The 25266-nt window shown below is 41.0% G+C and overlaps 1 protein-coding gene across 2 annotated transcripts in view; it reads right to left on the reverse strand.

The window, feature by feature from the left end:
• ptprna (protein tyrosine phosphatase receptor type Na) overlaps positions 1 to 25266 on the reverse strand; it is a 161820-nt gene that overhangs the window by 6938 nt on the left and 129616 nt on the right. For both annotated transcript variants that reach the window (XM_041263786.1, XM_041263785.1), the window contains 10 exons: positions 15982 to 16191; positions 15174 to 15377; positions 14675 to 14822; positions 14466 to 14539; positions 13597 to 13674; positions 13369 to 13488; positions 12721 to 12887; positions 8423 to 8476; positions 1306 to 1370; positions 951 to 1024 (listed from right to left, as the gene is read on the reverse strand). In XM_041263786.1, coding sequence (XP_041119720.1) covers positions 951 to 1024; positions 1306 to 1370; positions 8423 to 8476; positions 12721 to 12887; positions 13369 to 13488; positions 13597 to 13674; positions 14466 to 14539; positions 14675 to 14822; positions 15174 to 15377; positions 15982 to 16191 — 1194 coding nt within the window. The remainder of the gene's footprint in view (positions 1 to 950; positions 1025 to 1305; positions 1371 to 8422; positions 8477 to 12720; positions 12888 to 13368; positions 13489 to 13596; positions 13675 to 14465; positions 14540 to 14674; positions 14823 to 15173; positions 15378 to 15981; positions 16192 to 25266) is intronic.

Below are 25266 nucleotides of genomic sequence, written 5' to 3' on the forward strand. Positions count from 1 at the left end.
GTGTATTTAGATATGGGTAGACTGAAACATGTGTATTTAGATATGGGTAGACTGAAGCATGTGTATTTAGATATGGGTAGACTGAAGCATGTGTATTTAGATATGGGTAGACTGAAGCATGTGTATTTAGATATGGGTAGACTGAAGCATGTGTATTTAGATATGGGTAGACTGAACCATGTGTATGTAGATATGGGTAGACTGAAGCATGTGTATTTAGATATGGGTAGACTGAAGCATGTGTATTTAGATATGGGTAGACTGAACCATGTGTATTTAGATATAGGTAGACTGAAACGTGTACTGTATAACTTTTCTTCAAAGTACTCTACTAAGCTTTCAAGAAAGGGAGGAGCAGTTTTCCTTTCCTTTAGTACTTAAGTATCCTTGAAATTGTACATGGAAATGTAGATCTAAACTAGGGATCAGGCTGCAGCTAATAATGTTTTTAAACAAACAGTTTAATTAAACATTCAGAGATAAAGGGATGACTTGTCAAGAACTGACTTTGGTGCATACCAAAACTCTTCATGTGATTATCAAAATGCTTGATAAAATGTTAAATCAGATGCATTTATGATTTAGGCTTAAATATTGGGTTTAGCTTTAGATGAGTTTTTTCAAGGGGGAGTAAGACTTTTCTATAAGTTCACTGTTGCAGATAGAGGGCTCATTTCTTGGCACTGATCCCCTACTTAACCTTGGATTTTTTATCTAAATTCAATAATCTGTGTGGAATGTAAATACTTTGAAAACCACCACATTTAAACAGGTATGAAACACATATAAAGGGAAACATAACACATTCATCTCAAGTCATGAATATCGAACATAGGTACTGAAAAAATCAAAATAAGATTTAAAAAAAACTAGTTTCTGAAGCGGACCAGATATGCTGTCCAGTTATAATGAAAACGATAGCATGGAAAGCTTGAGCGACTGTACTGTACCTTTGTGCGGACCATGCCAGGCCTCTGATCACGAATGTGTTCCAGTGTGGCTGCAATATCAATCTCCTTCACTCCTAAACACACGAAAAGGACAAATGCTTAGCAACTGCAGGAACATTTCAATCAAGGCCTTTCTCACTGGTATGTGGTGGGGTAGACTCAGGAGCTCACTATTCACTCATTTCTTAGGAGGCTAGAGGATCCTGGAGGCTAGCGAGACTCAAATGATCAAACTCTCACTCATTACTCTTTGACTCAAGTGAACACTCACCATCAAAACAATATTAAAGATCACATCATCTTTTATTAAGAAATCAGTGGTTCAAAAAAATCCCATCTAAAAGGGCACGCTCACCTTTAGCCATTCGGTTGAGTACCATGTCAATCAGGATATAAGTCCCAGCCCTACCTGCACCATCACTAGAGAACAAAAAAGCAAACAAATCACCATAAAAATGTAGAAACCTGTTCCAGTTTGTAGGGTTTGCAGTTGTGCGGTATGCATACAGTATGACACAATGACAGGTCAGACCTGGTTAATCTATTGCAGTTCCTGTGCTGCATCTCCTATATATGTACAGCTATGGTTAAACGATTTGCAGCACCCCATAGAATTAACTAATTTTACTTCATGCAGTCGAATGAAACCTGCTGAATAATGTTACATTAACATATTGAAATACATAGTATTCACATACTTAAAGAAAAACTGACAAATTGAAAAATGTGACACTTTTTGAAATCTAACATGAAATACTGTACTACTATTATGGCTTCCGGTAGACTTTCTTTGATTACGCGATGTTAAATAAAATATCTAAATTATATAGTTATACGATGCTAAACTTTTGGCCATAACTGTACTATATAGTCAACAAACACCCAGCACAATTGAAAACACCCAAAACAAACAACTAAAAGATGTATTTGTTATTTGTTGAATAAAATCCTTTTCTGTTGCGGATCATTTTTAACTTTGTAACCCAGCATCTTTGCTTTGTGTTTTAAATGCATTTATGCTACAGCTGTGGAGGGCTAATGTATTCGAATATGATACAAGTGATAAGGCTTTTTGTTTACAGCACCAGCATTCACTGGCAGATAATAAACTGAAACGCTGCACTTGGCAGGACAGCATCCAACATTCCATTAGCTTTGTCTTATTCTTCTAAACTGAAACCAGCTTTTTTCTTCATAAAATTCCACATGTAAATAAGCAACACTGTAAGGTAATGTACCTCAAGTGCAATTGCTATGCAACGTTAGGTTGTTATCATAACCCCAGGTAGGAAAGCCCTGCTGTTTAAATGTATTGTTTATTTATTTTTAGAACGGGGTCTCCCACTCTGCCCGTGTTATTTTATATTGGTTTATTATGATTTATTTATAGTATTTATGACGGCAAAAGCCGTGGTTATTGTTTTTGTATTTGTTTAGTGTATTGAAATATGACGGCGTAGCCGCGTTTGTTTTGTTATTTTGTTTTTATTTGATGTGTTCTGGCAGAGGAGAGATTGGCAGCCCAATGGTAACGGTTGCTCGGATAGTCGTCAAGCGTATAGAGCCGACACTCCTCGTCTGACTGGAACCGTGGAGGATGAAACACCTTCAGTTCCACAGATTGACTGATATGGAAGGTAGATAGGCATTTGGGTACAAAGGCCAGATTCGTACGAAGGATGGCCTTAGTCCTAGACTCTGTTTAAAAATGAACAAGCTTATGCCACTGGAAATGCCTGCATGTCACTCATGTGTGCAGCAGAGGTGTTAGCAAGTAAAAATGTTGCCTTCAGAGACAGGTATTTAGGTTCTGCAGAATGCAGAGGTTCAAAGGGTGGTTTCGTACATGTACACAGCACTTCAACCGCCACTGAGAAACGTTGTCCTTCAAAAGGAGGCCGAAGCCTCTGCACCTCTTTCAGAAACTGGCCAGCCAGAAAGTGAGCCCCTGGGGGCAAAGTCAATTTTAACATGGCAAGCCGAGATGGCTGCCAAGTAAACCTTCAGAGTCGAGGGGGACTGTGGCAGATGATGGCTTTGTGGATGACGTCAGACCAAGAAATGAATTCAAACACATCCACAGCCAACTGGAGTATGAAAAGTGCTGCAGTGCGTTTATTAATAAATAAAAGGTTTAAACAAAACAGACTTTCCAAAACAAAAGGTACGATGGCCAAAAGAAACAGACAAAACAGCAAACAAACAAGTACAGTGGTTTTCAAAACCCTCCTTGGACTTTTCCACATTTTTTTGTGTTACAAAGTCAAATCAAAATGGATTTTTAAGAGTTTTTGCTACTGGTCAACACAAAAAAGTCCACAATGTCAAAGTGAAAATAAAATCTACAAATTGTTCCAAATTAATTACAAATACAAAACAGAAAACAATTGATTGCATAAGTATTCACCCCCTTTGCTCTGACACACCTAAATAAGCTCTGGTCCAACCAATTGTCTTTAGAAGTCACATAATTAGTTGAATGGAGTCCACCTGTGTGCAATTAAGGTGTTGGTTAGTACATTTCCTAACAAAAACTACATCATGAAAACGAAGGAAGATTCAAAGTAAATCCGGAACAAGGTTCTTCAAAAGCACCAATCAAGGGTAGGATATAAGAACATTTCCAAGGCATTGAATATCCCCCGGAGCACAGTAAAGTCCATTATTAAGAAATGGAGAGAATATGGCACAACTGTGAATCTGTCTAGAACAGGCCATCCTCAAAAACTGAGCATCGGAGAGAGAAGGGCACTAGTCAGGGAGGCCACCAAGAGGCCTAAGGTAACTCTAAAGGAGTTACAGTCTTCCATGGCTGAGCTGGGAGACACTGTGCATACGGCAACAATAGCCCGGGTGCTTCACAAAACTGGCCTTTATTAGAGTGGCAAAAAGAAAACCATTGTTGAAAAAAACTCACATCAGATTTCGGCTAGAGATTGCCAGAAGGTATGTGAGAGACTCTGAGACCAAGTGAAGAAGATTCTATGGTCTGATGAGACCAAAATAAAGCTGTTTGGCCTCAACGCTAAGCACTATGTTTGGTGCAAGCCTAACACCACACATCATCCTGAGAACACCATCCCTACCATGAAGCATGATGGTGGCAGCATCATGCTATGGGGATGCTTCTCTGCGTCAGGGCCTGGAAAGCTCGTGAAGATAGAGGGCAAAATGGATATAACAAAGTATAGAGAAATCCTGGAGGAAAACCTGCTGAAGTCTGCAAGTGACCTGGGACTTGGGAGAAGATTCATCTTCCAGCAGGACAATGAACCCAAACATACAGCCAAAGACACACTGGAGTGGCTTAAAAACAAAAAACAAAAAACAAAAAGTGGCCCAGTCAAAGCCCGGACCTCAATCCAATTGAGACCAAACTTGACGGAGATTGAGCAATTTTGCAAAGAAGAATGGGCAAAAATTACAGTGTCCAGATGTGCAAAGCTGGTAGAGATTTATCCAAACAGACTCATGGCTGCAATTGCTGCGAAAGGTGCCTCTACCAAATATTGACTCAAGGAGGTGAATACTTATGCAATCAATTATTTTCTGTTTTGTATTTGTAATTAACTTAGAACAATTTGTAGATTTTATTTTTCACTTTGACATTATGGACTTTTTTGTGTTGATCTGTGGCAAAAACTCCTAATTAAATCTATTTTGATCTGATGTTGTAACACAAAATGTGGCAAATTCCAAGAGCGGTGAATACTTCTGAGAGCCACTGTATCGTGCTGGTCCAAATCAAGCACGAGTAGCAGTTGTTATGTTTTTAGTGTGTTTCACTCATGTCTCTCCCATTCTCCACTCTGAACACTCTGCCCTGATCAGCCAAAGCTGTGGGTTTATATACATGTGACTGTCTCCAAATTAATGAGAGATGGTCACATTCTGCATAGGGTTAGCATGACTGGGGAAGTTTAACCCCATCCATGCTGCAAAAACAACAACAACAACACCACATTGTAGTTTATAAAAATGTAAACAATACGTTATTAATTAATAATACAACAAATACAAAATACAAAACATGATATGCACAGGGATGGGATGTACCCCGTCACATATATCCCCCCTTCTGCGTAGCACACACAACCTCTATAGCCACCTCCCCCCTTAAAGTCCTGCTCAAAGTCCTGGGCCAAGAACAGAGGCTTTAAGGGGCCCATGGCCGGCAATCCTGTCAGCTTCCCAGCTGACAGCGGAAATGCTGTCAGCTTCCTTGGTCCTCAAGCCTCAGCAAATCCCCAGAGGTCAGCAGCAAATGACCTCTAGGGCAGGCATTTCCGAACAGGCATCCCCAGGAGGTGGAGGCTCGACAGCCCTAGGCAGTGCAGGCTCGGCCGACCTAGGCGGTGCAGGCTTTGCAGGCTCGGGCATGAGTTGATCCCTGGGAGGCGATGGGAGCAACAGATAGTCTTTCTCTTGCAGTGGAGGTGGGAGCTGCAGGTAGTCTCCCTCTAGGGGTGGAGGTGGGAACAGCAGATATTCTCCCTCTAGTGGTGGCGGTGAGAAGAGCGGGTAGTCTCCCTCTAGTGGTGGAGGTGAGCGTAGCGGTGCCTTGGTCACTCGGGCTCCCCCCGTCTGGGCCGGCCACGGGCATGGCCGCTCTTTCTCTTCCTCCTCAGCGAAGAAATAGCTTGCTCCCCTTGTTGAAATGCAGGGGACAGCACGCAGCTGGGTGCCCAAGCAGTCTCCAGACACAACACAATGCTTGCATGCCCAGTAATGCGGAGCGGACCTCCAGGTCACCAGTCCAGTTCTCCAGGTCGATTTTAGGCATCAGCTGCACCTCAAACGTGTCCCAGTCAATCTTCAGGCAGCTCCACTCATGACATGCCTGTGGTACTGGAGACAGCGGGGCTTCTCCCCACTGGTGCTCAAAATGGCAGCATCTCCCTCTCAGGCCCGCCATATGGGGAACACCATTGTGTACACACATACTTCAAATGAAAACCCACTTACAGTACCATGCCATATGTACATACGTACGTCAAGTTTTCTATTCTATTCTATGAGCAGTTTCTCAGTCTAGCGTTTCAGGTTTCATTCTCTAAGGCAGTGCTGGTACTGTGGAATGTGCAATGAAAGTCGGAGGAAGGTCAGATGACATTTGTATCCAATTGTGCGTCATGTAGCGATTCCAATCTACCTGTGCATGTTTATAAGACTGAGATATATTGAGGGAAGCATTTCAACTTTTACAAGTGTGTGTGTGTGTGTGTGTGTGTGTGTGTGTGTGTGTGTGTGTGTGTGGTTTTATATTATTATTACTTGTTTTATTATTCGTTTTACTTGCTTAGCTGTGACAAAATACTATCAAAACACAGTACTGGGTACAAGGCAATGAAGCAGACATCTGCGGCAGCCTGATCCATCACAATGCCTCCGCAAAGTAGCCCTGTACATGCATTTGTGACGATCCTTCGAACACAAGGGAAGCAGAAACCACAAAAAAGGTGCAGGGTCTGCTGCGAAAATGAAAAAAAAAAAGGACACAAGAAAAATGTGCAGTGGTTGCGAAGGCAACCCCGGGTTCTGTTATATTGAACATTTCAATAAATGGCACAGAGCAAGTCGAAAATGGCACATGTTTTGATGTTGATTGAGTTTTATTTGATCATTTATGTTTACTGATTATTTTTATTAGCGTTATTAGTAGCGTTTTTGCTTTCATTGTTAATAAAAATAAATAGGTGTTTTTATCTCTATATTGAACATGGGTATGTAGTACATGAGCATAAAGAGTTAATGAAAAACACAGTTTAGGTCATTTATTTGTGTTTTATTCATCCTATGTTAACATTGTATAGCAATTACAGGTTTGAAAACATTATTATTATCATTTTAAAAAATCTGGTACCTGGGAAGGGGTTTCATTTTTACATCTGGAGTTGAAGTGGTTGATAAATAAAAGGTTTAAAAAACAGACAATACAGCAAACAAACACTGAACAAACAAGTATCATGGTGGTCCAAATCCAGCACAAGTAGCAGTTGTTGTTTTTAGTGCGTTTCACTTATGTCTCTCCCATTCTCCACTCTGAACACTCTTCCCCGATCAGCCAAAGCTGTGGGTTTATACACATTTGACTGTCTCCAAATTAATAATAAATGAAATCAATCAATCTGGAGATGATCACATTCTGCAAAGGGTTAGCATGGCTGGGGAAGTTTAACCCCCCAGGATGAAGAGAATGAGGCCGACAGAGAAGACCATGAGGGGCTTCTGCCTCTGTGCTGTCGTTTGGCGACTGGTGTATGATCCGGCGGTGGCGGTGGCACACACTGCGGTGAAGGGGACGTGTCCCTCTAAGAGAAGGTTGGGGAAGCCAGTTCTGCAAAGTGATTGTGCCTGCGCTCATCCGAACGTCTGGTGAGCACTGCACAAGCTTCACGAAGGGTGCAATCCTGGAGTGCCTGTTGAGCATGCTCAACTCCATGACACCACACCCATTGATCATGCTTATCCTCTGAAGGGATGCAGTTCTTGCAGATCGTGCAAGACTGGAATCCAGGCATCATTGCAGCAAGACTGTATAGTACGCACACGGGTGGTAACAAGGTACGGTGTATGGCACGGTGCCTTGCACGGTAAGGTGTACAGTGCAATACGGTATGCACAGTACAGTGCACAAGGCATGGTACGATACACTACTGTGCACGGTACAGTACACTATGGTGCACGGTACCGTACACTATGGTGCACGGTACGGTGTGGTATGATGCACGGAGGCACGATGTGTTAAATTATACAGTATGGTGGGGTGTGGTGTGGTGCAGTGCGGTGCATGGTACAGTGCACTGTAGCTGGAAAAGCTAAATATAAAATGGCACTGATTGTCATCCTGCACACAGTTTTGTCTCCTGTGGGGGAGGAGACAAGTATGCTGACGTTGCATGCGTGTAGCTTTGGTAGAAGTTCTCAATTGAATTGGGTATAATCGGTTAACCCATTGTGTAATGGATACATTTCATACTTGAAAGGGAACTGCGCAAATAGGCAGAATTCCAGGCAATACATGTCAATGTAGTTACTAAAGAATGAATGCAGAACAAGAAATGTACACTATGATTACTTTGGATGCAGATGTGTCACAGTTTCAGTCACATAGCCATATTTACAATTACAATAAGAAAAACAATAAGGAGAACAAGCCATTGTACCACAATTCTACTTCTCCCCTCTTTCTAGATGTCTGGACGGATTAAACAGGTCTGACTATATACAATATAATTTCAGTTTCTACTAAAAGAACACTAACAATAGTCCAGGCTTTCCAGTAGAGCAAGCTGTAGCTATGCAGTAGGTCCTGGGAGACTGAAGGGAACTCCAGCCCTGGTTCTTCAAATCTGGAGTGATCTCCAAGTGAAGAGGGCAGTACACAAGTCCCAATTCCCCCAGCAGGGGTCACTGTGGTACCAAGACAAGACAAAGGGGAACTCTAGAATGCAATAAAGCTGGAACTGTACCTGCAGTGTACAATAATTGGACAGGATCGGCCCCTGTAGCACTTGTTCACCTTCCTGAAACAAGAAAAACAATGAAAGTTGCAATGGTCATACTTTTCAAGTGATGAAATTACAGCTGCAACTCCCCTAAACCTCATGAAAATGTGAGTCAACAATGTTGCAACATCAATATGCCTTACCTTTGCCAGTGCACTCCCATCACTGATAACCTGGTCAGCCCTACCACTGTGCAACTAGAGATCATCTGTACCACTAATGCATGATCAACACAGTGTACCACAGTGTATCAGAGGTGCAAACACATCCTATGAAATTAATACAGTACTGAAATCCCAGCATGGACCTTGGGTGGAACTTATTTGTCACCATTAAAGAGCCAGTTTCCAGGTTGTATTGGCAAACAACAGTAAATACTGAGGTAACTTTAGACATAAAACGATTTAGAAACACAGGAGTCACAACCTTCGGGAAACAATGCAGTAAGAGGGACGAGCATCACTAGGATCAGAGGCGCTTTCTTGTATTCAACAATTTATGAAAACTTGATCCACAGAGTGTTAAAGAAATCTCCGGGGAAGCATAGTGATCAAAGCAAAGCCTTATCAAAAAAAGAGGAACCACAAGATACCAAGAGGGAGTGCTTAGGTGAAAACGTCAACCAGCAGGAAGTTTCAACGATGCTCCATGCAGCAGCCACAGCTGCCAATGATCACTTTTGTGACTATGCAACTGGACTCAAGACTACTAGCTGCAAATCACAAAAATGACACTGACAGCTGTGTGTCCGACGGTGTAGACCCCCATCGGAGAGCCAGCCTTCCCACTGGTTAAACTGGAAAGGCAGAAGGGGGGCTGAGACAGATGGGCGTACAGTTAGAGCTGAGGACAGGGAGGAAGGCTGGAGGATTGGCAAGCAAGCTGGTCAGTGAAGAGCTGAGGACTGGCCTAGAGGATCACCTAGGTTCTGACACACATGCTTGTGGTTGAAGTTAAATATTAGAAGAATGGTTGATCTATTGCCTACAGCTACTGACAAGTCTTAGTGGTGAGAGGTTGGTGTGCTCAGTGATTTGAAATGTGGAAGGACTGGCAGACTGTACTGGAGGTTAACAGCACTGCTATTTTCATTTTACATACAGGCTTAAGAAATGTACATTTCTGTGCTGCAAGCAGAATTCTACCAGTGTGCAACTGGAAAGCTGACACACTGGTAACCCTGCTATTTGAGATACTGTAGAAGGATTTAAATGTAGTACCTTTTTAGTGGGGCCTTGCTTTGTTTTAATCTCAGCATATCTTTTAGGGTTGCTTGCTTGTATTTGACAGAATACCCAGGGCTGGGGGAACCAGAGCCTGGGGACAGTATACAGTTGACATCTTTTGCCATTTGACCGTAACATAGTGCCAGTAATTATTGTTTTACTTATTTAATACTGACCATTAATTTAACTTTTATTTAACCAGGAAAATCTTGTTGAGATTAAAATCTTTTTTTCAAGGGAGACTTGGTCAAGAAGATGGCAAATAATAAAAAATACACACACATTCAATACAAACAAGCAATCCAATTACAAGAAACCATTGAGGAGCACCGGCCAAAACAAAACACGTCTCGCTACTTACAGTGCTAAAGGGAAGTATTCACCTTCCTTGGACATTTTTACAGTTTGTTGCATTACAACCTGAAATCTTCCGGCATTTAAATGGAATTTTTTTCCCTATGATTTACACAACCTACTCAACACTGAGGGGCGGGGGTGAGAAAACAAATCAATTGAAACAAAAAACCCTGAAAAGTCTTCATTAGGTAAGCATTCACCCCCTTTGCTATGACACTCCTAAATAAGCCTGGGTGCAACCAATTGCCTTCAGAATTCACAAAATAAGTTAAACGGAGTCCATCTGTGTACAATAAAAGTGGTTCACATGATTTCAGGTTAAATACACCTGTCTTTGTAAGGTCCCACAGTTGGGTAGTGCATTAAAAGCAAAGATACTACCATGAAGACCAAGGAGCTTTTAAAACAACTCCGGAATAAAAAGGCACAGATCTGTGGAGGGGTATAAAAAAATTTCAAAAGGCATTGAATATCCCTCGGAGCACAGGCAAGTCGATCATTAAGAAGTGGAAGGTATAGGGCACCACCCAGAACCTGCTTACAGCAGGCCTTCCTCCCAAACTGAGCAGAAAGGGCTTTGGTCAGAGAAGCCACCAAGAGGCCAATAACAACCCTGAAAGACCTACAGCGTTCCATGGCTGAGATGGGAGAAACTGTCCATGTGTCAACAACAGCTCAGGTACTCCACAAATCTGGCCTGTACGGAAGAATGGCAAGAAGGAAGCCATTTCTGAAAAAAAGACTATGTAAACTCCTGCTTGGAATTTGTAAAAAGGCATGTGGGAGACTCAGAAAAGATGTGACAAAAAATTATGTGGTCCAATGAAACAAAAATTGAACTATTTGGCCTAAATGCAAAGCGTTATGTCTGGCACAAACCCAACACATCACCCAGGTAATACCATCCCTACTGTGAAGCATGGTGGTGGCAGCATCATACTATGGGGATGCTTTTCATCATCAGGGACTGGGAAGCTTATCAAGGTAGAGGGCAAAATGGATGGAGCTAAATACAGACAAATCCTTGAGGAAAACCTGCTTCAGTCTGCAAAAGACTGAAGACTGGGATGGAGATTCACCTTTCAGCAGGACAATGACCCCAAGCACACAGCCAAACCTCACTGCAGTGGCTTAAAACAAGAAAGTGAATGTTCTACAGTGGCCCAGTCAAAGCCCAGACTTTAATCCGATTGAGAATCTGTGGCAAGACTTGAAGATTGCTGTCCACCAACGATCCCCATCCAACTTGACAGAGCTTGAACAATTTTGCCAAGAAGAATGGGAGAATACTGCACGATCCAGATGTGCAAACCTGGTACAGACTTACCCCAAAAGACAGCTGTAATTGCTATCAAAGGTGATTCTACCAAGTATTGACTCAGGGGGTGAATACTTATCTAACCAAGACATTTCAGTTTTTTTTTTAATTTTTCAGTAACTTTGTTTCACAATAAAAATTCTCTTGCCTCTTCAAAGTGTTGAGTAGGTTGTGTAAATCAAAGGGGAAAAAAATCCCATTTAAATGCATCAAGATTTCAGGTTGTAACACAACAAACTGTGAAAATGGTCCAAGGGGGGTGAATACTCACTATAGGCACTGTAGATGTCCAGTTACAGCTCTCCCTGAAGTTTATTTCAAGATAAAACTTATTTCAACTTATTTATTCCAAGATAAAAGCTAATGTCACCAGGCTGCACCTTCATTCGTATGAGACTGCAGTACTAATTTTTTGGTTTTGCAGTTTTATTTTTTCTAAAATTAATGATTCTCAACTCCCAATTACAAAAGCAAAAATAACCCTGTTAACCTGTAATGAATGGTGATTGATCAGGAAATAATGACCTCTCTGTTGGACAAAGCAAAATATGTATTATATTTTAAAAGGGAAACTTGCATGAGGTATTTTAATCAAGGAAATTCACACTGATGTGTGTCGAATACAATGTAATCTTACGGATCATTTAAAATCTATTTTTGAGTATGTTATTTGTTGTTTGATGTTCTGAAAACATACAAGGGGGATTTCAAGGACATTTTAAAAAGCCAAGAGACTACTGCTAGCCTGTGGTCTTGCAGAATACACGAGAGATCTAGTCCAAGCTGTGGAGGAGGCTACTGCAATAGAATGTTCATTTGAACAGGGGGGATGGAAATGGCAAATTCAAACTTTTTATGAATTCAATGTTTTTTTTTAACATAACTTTGGGACTGGGTGGATTGGTTTCCTAGTGTTTGTAGATTATGAAAAATAACCAGTCTAGTCAGAACAGAAGAAGATATAACTGTTTCTGAGGGAAACTTGTTTTTAAAATCAGTAACCTCCACCACATTTATAAAACATTAACGCTGCCACTCTAATGTATAGAAGTTTCTTGGAGTTCAGCGATTGCAGGTTCCTGGAGGATGAACTACTCTCTCAACCCTCTGGAGGGCAGGATTGAGGCACACTGTCTGAGAAGGGAGAGGGTGAGTGTGCGTGCGTGTAAGTCTGTGTCAGCACGTGCATGTGTGTGTGCGTGCGTGTGTGTGTGTGAGCGCGTGCATTTGTGTGTGCATGTGTGTGTGTGCGAGCGCGTGCATTTGTGTGTGCGTGCGTGTGTGTGTGCGAGCGCGTGCATTTGTGTGTGCGTGCGTGTGTGTGTGCGTGTGTGTGTGCGAGCGCGTGCATTTGTGTGTACCTGCGAAAATCCAGCAACGGGCGTGTGGAGGTGGGGATGCCTTGCGCTGGCCAGCTCAGGAAGTGAAACTGGGTGAGAGTTCGGGTTTCCTGGGACTGGACATTCTTCAGGTAGAAGCTGCGCACCAGGAAATCTTCACACCAGATGTGTTCTGAAACCAGGTTCACCTGCACCAGGGACAGAGAGACAAGCACATTATTTAACAAATTAAACTGGACAGCTGCATGAAACAGTAAAAAGGATTATTTAAACTACATGATTTTTATAATTCAACGTTGCTCATGCATTTAGCTTAATAAATCCTTACAACTAAAGACATTGATGTTTCCTCTAAAAATGTAAGAAGTCTAAATCATTTTTTAAAAGTATGTAGTTGAATATTAGCCCATTGTAATAAGAACTAATGTGTTTTTTCACATCTACCAAGGGTAAAAAAAGACCTGCACTCTGGTACCTTTGTTGCAGTTCCACCTGTGAACCCTTGAGGTATACATTTTACACAGATTGGGTTAGACGGGACTGCCACAAACAACACACCTGGGATACAGAACTTGATGTTTATGTGGATAGTAATAGCCACACTAAAATACTAATCCAATACTAATGAGGAGATTCTAGTGAGTTCTGATGAAGAGTCCTTAGATATACCTCATAGATGTGATAGAGGGAGGAGCCCTCGTCGGGCCAGTAGCGGTCACACTGTTTCTCTCCGTCCTCCACCAGTGGGGTCATCATCACTATCACGGTGCAGCCATTCTCCCACACCATCTGCAGCAATAAAAAAGGCTTTCCTGAATACAGAGGTTCATACTGTGAAACAAGTTTAACCTGTATAATCCCGCCAATGCACTGGTCCACTGAACACTTGACACTTACCTGCCAGAAGTCAGCGATGGTGTGTGACAGAGGGCCCTGGGTGGCGATGTAAGCAGGCATCTTTGGGTCATGTTCAATCTGGGGGATCACAGTGGAGAGGTTTTAAGAAACGAGACGGAAAGACTCTTATAACAGTTTATCACTGTAGTTTTGCAGTTTTACCATGCTTTTCCCATGGTTTACCTTGCTTTGCCATGTTTATTAATATGCTTTACCATACCTTGTTATTCTTTACAATGGTTCTTACCCATGCTTTATTGTGTTTTCACTATGCTTTATTACACTTTGCTATGCTTTTACTATGGTAAACTTTTATAAGGACAGGGTGCTCTGTTTTGGTGAAAATTTAAGCATATGAGCTGCTGTACAGAAAATGAAATCGTCATGAGTTATATTCCATCAACCTACCCTTTCTATCTCTGATTGGTGTTAATATGTTTAATTCAGTCATCATTTTGACACCACACTAAGTGCTGCAATATTACATTTTTCTTTATTTTTCAGACTGCATTGTGTGATAAAGTATAAAACTTACCTGATTATTTTCCTTTCACTATTGGCATACCAGTGGCAATAAACAGAAAGGAGTCTGTCCACTGGTTTCTAGTTTAGCACTCATTTGGATAAAAGCAGACATGGCAAGAGAGCTGAGAATGGAGTGTTTCAGACTAATGCTCACCATTAATGCAGTGCAGTGGACAACTGATAACACAGTGTTTTGGTGCTCATTATCAGGTGCTCAGTGACAGTGCTAGTCTTTGACTCCTCTAAATTAGGGATGCAACGGTTATGATTTTCTCAAAACAAAAAACAAAAAAGGTAAGTGCATGAAATGCAGAGCTCAGATTGGCTGACGATGATGTGCTTACTATTGTGCTGGCATTGATGAAATCAGTCCTGGAAGGGTTGATCTCCGCTTTCAGTTTCACTCGAGCATGGTCATCTAGAAGGAAAACAGAAATAGTTACAGCAATCAGAGTCTAATACCTCCCAGCCTCTGTTGTGAACCACCTACTTAATACGTTCATACTTGTGGATGTTACATCTGGAAGGTTTTGTTTGTATTACTCTGACTCACAGGGCACAAAGTCTGGGTTCCTGTTCTTCTTGAGGTTGGCCTCACTCTGTGCTACAGAGCAGATGCTTGGCTCTGCCTGGTACGAGCACAGTGCCTCCCACTCCTTCTGCAGGCGATCCTTATTCTTCAGGTGGTCCTCCATATAGGCCTGAGGACACAACACAACACTGGGAGCTTAATGCACAATCAATTTTTTCAGAATACACTGTTCTGTATACAAATACTGTTTCACTTAAAATGTGGAAAGTTTTGACCAAACAGATTTTAAATAGCAACACATGTTTTGCAGGATTCCTCAGTTGTAAGCAAAATCCTACCTGTTACCAGTAATAATCTGTTTAAATTGATATACAGTAGATTACAAAACTATGTTCTCAAATACATTTTTCTTATTGTATTGTCACTGGCTGTTATGTTTTGCAGCCTGATTGTGTGTCAAAAGAAGATGACTCATGAGTCTTATTACAGTGCAAGTGACTGAAATCTGAGCCCCACTTACCAGGATCATGTGCCCAGTGGAGATGTCCATGTTGGACTGCGCTGGCTCCTCACACCAGGAGGGGGTGCTGCTGTGAGAGCTCGGGCTGGCCTGGGGGGCATCACTGAACTGTGAGGAGACGCTGCTGACCCGGGAGGTGTCTGTGCCCCCTGCTTCCTGCCGGCTAAACGATGTCTTCGCTGCCATGTGCTGACGACACAGCTCCTGTCAAGAGGAAAACACCAACACTCAGCTCAGAACAATACCTACTCAACATAAACTGACCCACTTGGAACTCATACTATAAAAACACCCATTGCAGATACTAGTAAAATGATTAATTAAGCTATAACTACAGGATCCAAAATTTGAGATGAGGAGTTGAGGATTTCATACGAAGAGTGACTAACATCCAGAAGTACATTTGACATTCCCCATTGTTATAGCTGTTGTGCACATTTTTCATTTATGACCTTTAAGGGCCTGGATTTTATGGCAAAAAAGGTGACTATTGTCTCCACTACAGACTTGTTGTACGTTTTAATTAATCTTAAAAATCCCCAATGAGACTTCCCCTTTAAACAGGCTTTACCCATAGATGCTATCTATAGCATACTGTACATTCAGACCCCCACACAGAATGACATGGCTCTGGGGGTGTGACATGCAAACCAATGATGAGAGAAAAAAAAGAACAAACAAATGAATATTGACGTACTGTATAAAAGCAATAAGACTCATACTGAGTGTGAATTCAAGGACAGGACCGGAGATGTGCTGGTCTGTAATCTCGGGTACTGCTTCATGATGTGTTTGAAACTCTCAGTACCTGGTATTCAAAGTGCGTGTTGCTGCCCCCCTCTGGCCACAATCCCAGCTTGCCAGCACCATGCTGCCGGAAGTGATGTCTCAGACAGGCGATGGTGAAGGCGGTGAGGAGGATCCCTCCCACACAGGCCACCCCAATAAGCGTCAGGGACAACCAGCGTGAAGTGTCTCGACCCTGCACAGCCAGCGCGAGAGCATGGCCTTCATTCCTCTACAGGGGAAAGAGAGGACAGAGGGAAGAGAGAAACACAATAAAACATTTTTAAAAAAATGCATAGTTCTCTTTTTCTTTTTGAAATACAGTTTTTTTCAGATTCAAGAGCCTGCTGCTGGTTTTAGTCCTCTCCGTGAACCGCAGTATCAGCGAGACAGACATAGCCACAGGGCAGCTGGAATCTGCATACAAGTCAGGATAAACATGAGACACGGCAAGTCTGAGTATGAATCATCTTAGCAATAAATCAGCCCTCGGTCCATTAGTCAAGAGGAAAACAGGTGTAATGGTTTTGTATTAAAGACAACTGGGCAACCAAATCTTACCATATTGCCTTTATATTTAATACTGCATCATGAAGTCTTGACTTGAAACATGAGGCTTAGTCCACTTGAACATGCTTTGCTGTCACCAGGCTGAGAAGGTGAGGATGAATGAAGGGGGTTTATATCTCAAATATTGCAGACTACAAATTCACCAGGACTGAAACTGAACTGAAAACATATATACAATTGTCAATATAGAAACAGCCCTATTGAGCTTAGCAATTTCATAGTTTTAGATGGACTAGAGTGGACTTGTGTTTCTCAGTGAAGGTGTCCTGGTACTGAAATTATGCACCAAACAGATTAACTTATTATCAATTGCCAGGCTCCCAATGAAGGGCTACACTCACTAAAAGAGAGCTTAGTCCCCTGTCGGATTTGAGATTTAACCAGAATCTACATTTGAACCATGATCTCCAGACATTTTGGCCTACTGACTTCCCTCTCTGCTGTCCCTGCCCTATATCTGACCCTACCTCTCCCCAATGGAGTGTTTGTGTGGTCTCTGGAATGTGGCATGGGTGCTTGTTTAAGGGGCTGCCTTTCCTTTTGTCTCTCTCTGTTTCAGTAAACAAGACAGGCCCCATCGACTCCTAATTAGTGAGCTGGAACTCACCACAAAAGAAAAGAGGAGCAAAACGCAGGCTTGATTTACTCCTTCAAATTAGCAGAAGCCACTTCCCCACCGCCTTGCTTAATTACTGCATGTAAACGATTAAGGAAAATCCCACTGGTGAGTTAATGAGGGCAGCCTTTTCTCTTGCACTGTCACCCGGGCAAAGCTTCACAATGGCTGCTAACGGCACTGCATGGGAGGTAAGTAGCGATCGGGGGGAGCAGGGGGCTTGTATTGTTACCCCCCACCCCCCTTGCCTGTTGATGTTGCCCTGGTAACTGGGCACCAATGCGAAGGCTGATTCCTTACCTCAGCAGGGTGCAGGAGAATGGGCTCTGCTGTTGCCATAGAAACGACAGAATGCTAGATGTAATCCCCATTGGAAACACGAAAAGAAAGGCATACATTGCCGTGAACAGGCTGGCTGTAGGGGTGACACACACAGACAGTACTGGCAGGTGAAACCGAGACGCTGCGGTGCTCAGTACGTTTAATTGAATGAAACAAACAAAAGATTTAAACAAAAAAAACAGCACACGGCACTTTAGGCCAAAATAAACAGACAAACAAAACGTACTAACACTAAACGAAACAGACACTAACAAACAGGAGACGAACGCTAAACAAACAATAACAAGTATCGTGCTGGTTTATAAGCCAGAACGTTTTAGCAATTGTTATTTTCGTTTTTGAAATCGTTTTTACCTCCTCTCCACACCCGTTCTATACTCACTTAACACACAACCCAGAGAGAGTGAAACGTGCATCTATATATACTGTTGTGCCGGGATTCAATTACTAATTAATTATTTATTTGAATCCCAGCATGTGAAATAATTTGTGCAATCCCAGTGCTCACATATATTACATACTTTAAATGCACGTGAAGTGTTTGTGCAATCCCTGTGCCTAAATACAACTGTGTATTTTAAAACATTTGTGCTACACAAACCCATTTCTATCCCGTGCAGCAACGTTCCCTCTAAGGCTAAAATGCGAATTTTTTTTGCAGTAACTGGCAACAACCTTCACACTCAGTTTACTAACTTTCACAGGTTAATACCATAAATATTAACCTCAATCGAGACTCCAGGTTCTCGAGGTAAACCTATTATTGTGAGATCATTCTTACAAAGCATTAACATAAGTTATATTTGTGTCTGTCTTGCAGCTGATCCTCTGATTTAACTCTGTAAAAATGACTCTGTAGAACTTGCTCGGGCACCAGCGAATCAACTACTGATACAGGGTGGGTGAAGCAGGCGTCTGGCGATTCTGCCTCTATAGAGAGTGCTGCTCGGTGCTGCTCCTGAACTATACAGTTTTGAACTCGTCGTATAATTGAATACTAAAATCAGTGAAGCACAATCTTCTTGCATTATTTAGAAGTATAAATACTCTGGTAAACATAAACAAAAATCACAATACTCACACTTTGATGTTTTTGTTTTATTTCCCTTTTTAAAAAAACAACCATTACAGAACTCATCTCAAGCGTTTTGAAACAGGTAAAAACGTAATCAGCACATTAGTTGAAAATACACATTTAAGTGTATAGTAATTGAAGAAGACATACCATGGCCATTATAATTTTTTTTTTTTTTGTGAGTTTATTCATCATGTGGCTTCACTCCATGTTTCTGCTGAAACTCAACATGGTGGCTGCACCAACGAAGAAAAAAAAAAAATGTTTCAATAAGACAGAGCTAAAAGAAATCTGACTGTCTATATGAGGATGGTGGGATAGTATTCTTAAAGTTTTTCTGTAATTTGTGTGATCATGTACGAGTCAATACCGTTAAGTACCATAATGCCAGTCATAAACACAAAAAGAATAAGAAAGCAAATAAGACAGCAGCAATGGCAAAGCACTGCATTCTATGCTGAAAAACTAAGACCTACGGTACTGCTAAGGTACTGCGCTCAAGGCGGAGCTTTCCCGAAGTAAGTAAGCTAAATTAATTGTGTATTTCATTATTGTTTAGTTTATTTCTTTCCATGCTACCTGCCTTTAATGAAGCTATAATTAGCAATTTTAAACCATGGCCGTTTCTTAATTGAATTATATTTTCTGAAGATGAAGAAATTAGCTAAAAACAATTTTTCTAGTTCTACAATCCTTAAAGGAAATTTATCACTTTACTGTGTAAAGAACAGAACTGTTGTAATGTAATTATTAGATTTTTCTGCTTATTTTAATGCCAGCAATAAGCCAAGTGATGTCTATAAACATTATGACAGGTTTAAAGTGACTTCAGGTGATTTACTTACTATTACAACAATAAGAGTTTGATTGAAAAAAAGAATAATTGTGGTAATATTTACTTAATTTAACTAGCAACATTATATTTATGTTCAATATTTAATTATATTTAATTATTAATACATTGATAGAAAGTGGGAACAAATGGAATTGTCCATTTTTGAAAAACTGAATTTGGCATTCCCAAGAATGGAACAATTAGTAGCCCTAAAGATGGTTACAATTGGAGGCAGTGCAGATGCCAGTGTTTTATGCAGTAGTATAAAACAATTTTATGCAGCCACCAGTTAAGCATGCAGTCTATATCTATGATAACAACCGAGAGGGATGCACAGGCTCAGAGGATGATTCAAAATCAGAGGCAGAGCCACAATAAATGTCTTGTTTAAATTTAAAGTAAATTGTAAAATTGTTGAGATACTTGTGTTGGAATATTGTTTCAAAGTTGTATAATGCAACAAAAATATATTTAAAGGGTTAATGCGCGGGCGAAGGTTTCTCACTGATAATTTACCCTTTCTCAGTCAAAATGGCAAGTTTCTCAGGATCTAAAAAGCTTAGAGGGAACGCTGCCATACAGCAATATCTATAACATTACACTCCACACGCAACACAGAGCACATAAATATGCACAGGGGCGGGCACTTGGCCACATGCCCTAAAGGCTAATAGAAACTAAAAGATTTCAATCTGTTTTACTAATCCATCGGTGTTCTACTGATATATGTATATATGGCTTTCAACATTGGCCTGTCCAAATAAACTTCCAGGATTTAAACGGCCCATACTGCCTACTTGGTCTAAGGCTACTGCCCAGACCTGTAATCACTGCTCTCCGGTGTACTGCGTTAGTCAACTAGGAAAGCATTTAATAAAGAAAAAAGAGTAATCATTGACAATCCAGAATGATAATTTATAAAACACAGACAGACTAGGCGTCAATACCGGCACACACAGGATCAATAGCAGGCAAGTGCAGTCAAAGCTGATGAAAACCTACCAGCCACTTAAAAAGAGAGATTACCTGCTCTGAGCACTGCTGGTAATACCTACTGCCATTACGAACTGCTGGTACCAAAATTAATTGTATTTATTTCTTTAGTAATCAAAGCATCTATAAGACTTTGCAAAGGGACAGAGGAAGGATGTTTAGTAGCTTTTAGAAGCTGCTCATCATTTGATGAAATATAACACAGCACATTCATCATTTGAGGTGACAGAGAAACTACACACTTGAAATCATGTCTTTATCTCATAATTTAACAAAAAATAAATGTTCATTGGATAATATAGTAATGTTATTGACAAAATAGTTAATTAGATATATTCCATAATGTATTTAATTGGGCAAAGTCAATTTCCACATATTTATAATAGGAATGTGCATTCCATGATAATAGTGAAATCTATTTCTTAATATTCTGTTTGTGTAACTAAACAAGATGGACAGAATGTTAAAGAAAATTGCACCACAACATGTTAAAATGAATCCAGTTCAGCCTGCATACTTGTGACTTCTCCTGAGACAGACATATTAAACCTCCTGTTTAATGGTTACACAATGTTCTTCATTTTGTCCAAGATAGTCATGTACAACAGTCGGCCAATCAGAGCGTTGCATTTTCTCCATCAAACACAGCACTCAAAGAAAAGGAAACGCAATGGTAGTGCAGCTCATGAAACTGAATGAAACTATGCACGCTCTGTTGCAATGTTCCCATGAATGCAACATACGGCATTCAGCAGACACCTTGTGTTACACATTTTAATCCCCTTAGATGAACTGAAGAAAGCGAGGCCCACTCAAGGCACTGACTAGTCCATTTTAGTTGAAGAGTTTTCTGGGTGTTTGTCAACTGTCCTAAACGCTTTTATGAAAGCAAGACATTGTCAGTAAGAGGGTCAGTCTCCTATACTTGGTACCAAAATTAATTGTATTTATTTCTTTAGTTATCAACTGTGCAAGGTATGCATTTATATGAAATTATATAACAAATATGTCAATTGGCACACAGTTTACTCAATGACCACCCTACTATTCATATATAACACTCACACCAAAAGGTGGGTGTTTTTTACATTTCGCATGACACCAAGGGGTAGATGCACTAAAGTGTTGTGCTTGTCGCAACAGTCACAAATCAGCTGCAAACGAGTCGGAAGTCCAGGTCGAAATGTACTAAACAGGCGCAATGCTGTTAGCTACTTTTTAGGGAATGCTTTGCGGCAGCAGTTTTTTTTTTGCGGTTCAACTTTGGATGAATATGTAGTTATGGAAGTTCCTGCATAAGTTTGCAAGAAAGGGTTCAGCGATAGTGCAAATGAGGGTTCACAAATATTGTAACGAGTTGTACTAAAGCTGCAGACAATTGCGACACTTACAATTGCATCAATTTGTTAATAACTTTTGAAAGCACATTTTAAGCAGTCGCAATTATTGGTGACATTTCCCAGTCCGCTTTTTCTCGTGCATTGCCAGTTGTGCTCAATGTATTTTTGAGACGAACACCCAGTACCTAATTTTCATTAAAGTTAGGTTGTACTTACAAGATGTGAAAACAAATTTCTATGACATTTCTGGTTTTCCCAGCGTGTTGGGAGCAACAGACTGCACAAATGCGTCACTAACCCCTCCAGCTCATTCTCAGCATCTGCATAGGATCGTGATCTATTGTGTATTAATTGTCTAGGGTATTAAGTATGCAAAATTAAAAATAATAATTAAAATTAAATAAAATAAAAACCTAAAATCATTTAGTTTCAATTTAAAATAATCTTTTATTCGCTTTATCCACCAATGCGTACAATGCTGCAGCATGTGCTAGGTATTCATTTGATTTTACTACTGTAATCTATACTGTATGTATAGGCCTACTGTACAGATTAATATTTTTACATAATGTAATGTGTAGCCTACCCAAAACATATTAGTGTTATTTCAGCACAATGATTTATATTTAAAATACAGAGAACTGTAAATGAATGTGTGTGCGATTTTATTGCATTGTTTTTAAACCTGACACCTCCTTATGTCGGACAAACATGCCCGGTTTAGCGAGGGGCTACTGTATGATTATGAAAAGCTTTTTGGGGGTGAAGGTTGGGGCCCCACTATATAATATGATGCAATTTAACTGCTTTTCATTTTATATATATATATATATATATATATATATATATATATATATATATATATATATATATATATATATATATATATATAGGTAAAGTGAAGACGGAACAGAATGCACTGAACAGATGACATTTTGAATGTAACAAAAACAATGTTATTTTGATTTTTTCATTAACATAGTTTTTCTTAGTACATACAACAAAATGTATACTTTGTGAATTGTTGCAACGAAAATGCAAATTGCAGTATGTTTGCGCTGCAACTGGCCTGTCTTAGTATATCTATCCCTTAGAATTATAAAACACTGACTTTTATGGATTGTTTACTTACATTTATCAAAATATAATATGAATTATGTTTTACCTCCTCAAACATGCAATGAATGGAACTGTCTCAATATTGACCTCATTCCACATTGTGTTTTTACACAGAAATACAACTGGAACTTACTAATTTCTGGTTCTAAGACATCACAAGTAATGATTCTACCATTTTTTAAATGTCATTTTGTTGTCCTAATATTTACCAGTCTTGAAAGAGATATTTTTATATTAAATATGGGCTTAACAAGAACAATAAGCAGACATTGCAGCAAGCATGTATTGTTAAATCTGATACCAGAAAGATGTTTGCATGCATTATTCAGGTACTCAGGTGTGATACAATGCATGTGCACTTCCCAGCTCACCACCCGGGGACTGAAACTCTCTTCACCTGAAGACACTGCTGGCATTAGGGGAAGCAGCTACTTGGTAATGTCAGGAAAGAAGGAATGGAACGAATTTCAGTCTCCAGGTAAAAACCTAGGAAGTGCACAAAAACTGAGAGGTTTCAGGTACCAATTTTTTTTTTTTTTATGCTTGCCACAACATGTGATAACTACAAAAGGGAATACAAGTGCAGATAGACCAACTTACTCAATTACTTCAATAATTGAACCTATGTTTTAAATGGCTTCATTATTCATTTTGACAGTTTGACATAGCTGGAACAACAAGTTAACAAAGTACATTTTTTAAATGCACCTACTACACGGGAAAAATCAATGTTGTGTCTGGAAATTGCTAGAAAACAGCAGCTAATGTAGCGTAAAGTTAGGTTACCTACCATAACCCTGGTTCCCTGAAAGAGTGACTACCACCACCAGATAGATATGGGATATTCCTGCCTTTCGGGTAGGTATCACTGAGCTCTCTATACCAGAGCTGCCGAAAGGCCCCTTCCCGTGATGACGCACTTGGTACTGCCTACCGAGGGAATAAAACCATCACTCATAGGAAGATCCTCCTCTTTTTCCATCAGACTCGTGAGGGTGACTGAAGCGACATCGGGAGTGGTGGTCGTCTTCTCTTTCAGGGAACCAGGGTTATGGTAGGTAACCGAACGTTCCCTTTCAATTCGAAGACGACCACCACCAGATAGGTATGGGATAACCTATACCAAAGCCATTGCGAGGGAGAAGGAACGGCAGCAACTGAGGGACGCACAACACTGTCTAACCCAGGGGTTAGCAGTGTGAACTTACACCCTCAAGGACCCTTGTGCCTACAGAAGGCAATGCAGGATCTACCACATTGATACAGTAGAACCTGACAAAGTATGCGCCGTAGCCCAGCTAGCTGCAGTACAAATATCAGACCTTGAGGCACCCTTGTAAAGGACCCAAGATGTATCCAACCCTCTAGTGGAGTGTGCGGCTACCCTACCTGGAGGGGGAAAGCCAGCACCATCATATGCAGTTGAGACTGTATCCACAATCCACTGTGACAGATGTTGCTTAGAGAGGTGGCTGTCCTAGGGTCTGTGTCCCGTGACAGACAAAGAGCTGGTCAGTGTGACGCAGAGCTCTTGTCCTATGCATGAAGCATCTCAATATAATCACCCTGGGGAGGAAAGCGGGGTTGGTGCGCAGAAACACCCTACTGTCATCTTCCCAAATACGCATGTAAGAGCTGTGTACAGACAGCGCTTGCAGCTCACTGATCTGCTTAGCGGAGGTGATAGCCAAGAGGAAGGCTGTCTTCATAGACAGATACTTCAGCTCTATGGAGTGTAAGGGCTCAAACGGGGCCTTCGTGAGAGCATCTAGTACAATATTAAGGCTCAATTCGGGGAGAACAGACCTCCTAGAAGGACGTAATCGCTGTGCACCTTTAAGGAAACGTGTAGCCAAAAAATGCACACCCAGAGACATAGAATCTACGGGGGCATGGCAAGCAGAGATAGCCGCTAAACACACCTTCAAGATGGAAGGCAATCTTCCAGCATTGAGCAGTTCTTGCAGAAACTGCAAAATGACTGGCATAGGCCAAGTAATGGGGTCATGGTTCCCAGCCAGACACCAAGTTTGAAAATACTTCCACTTACACGTATACAATGACCTAGTGGAGTCTGCCCTGGCGCTCTGCATTGTTTCCACAACCGCATTTGAATTGTTCTGGGTGCCAAAGAGAGCCTTTCGCCTGACTGAGGAAATCCAAACGAAGTGGAATCTCCCAGGGCTGGCTGTGCAACAGCTGGCACATGGTCTAAAACCAGATTCTCCTGGGCCACTTGAGTGCTACTAGGAGAATGGACTCCATCTCCAACCGGACTTTTTCTAGAAAAGCCGGGAGCAGCGGTATAGGTGGGAAAGCGTAAAAAATCGCTTTGGGCCATTTGTGCACTAGGGCATCTATGCCGAGTGTCTCTGCGTCTCTGCCGAAGCGAAGAGATCGACCTGCGCCTTCCCAAA

This window comes from Polyodon spathula, chromosome 11, assembly GCF_017654505.1.
Source record: "Polyodon spathula isolate WHYD16114869_AA chromosome 11, ASM1765450v1, whole genome shotgun sequence".
Lineage (NCBI taxonomy): Eukaryota > Metazoa > Chordata > Actinopteri > Acipenseriformes > Polyodontidae > Polyodon > Polyodon spathula.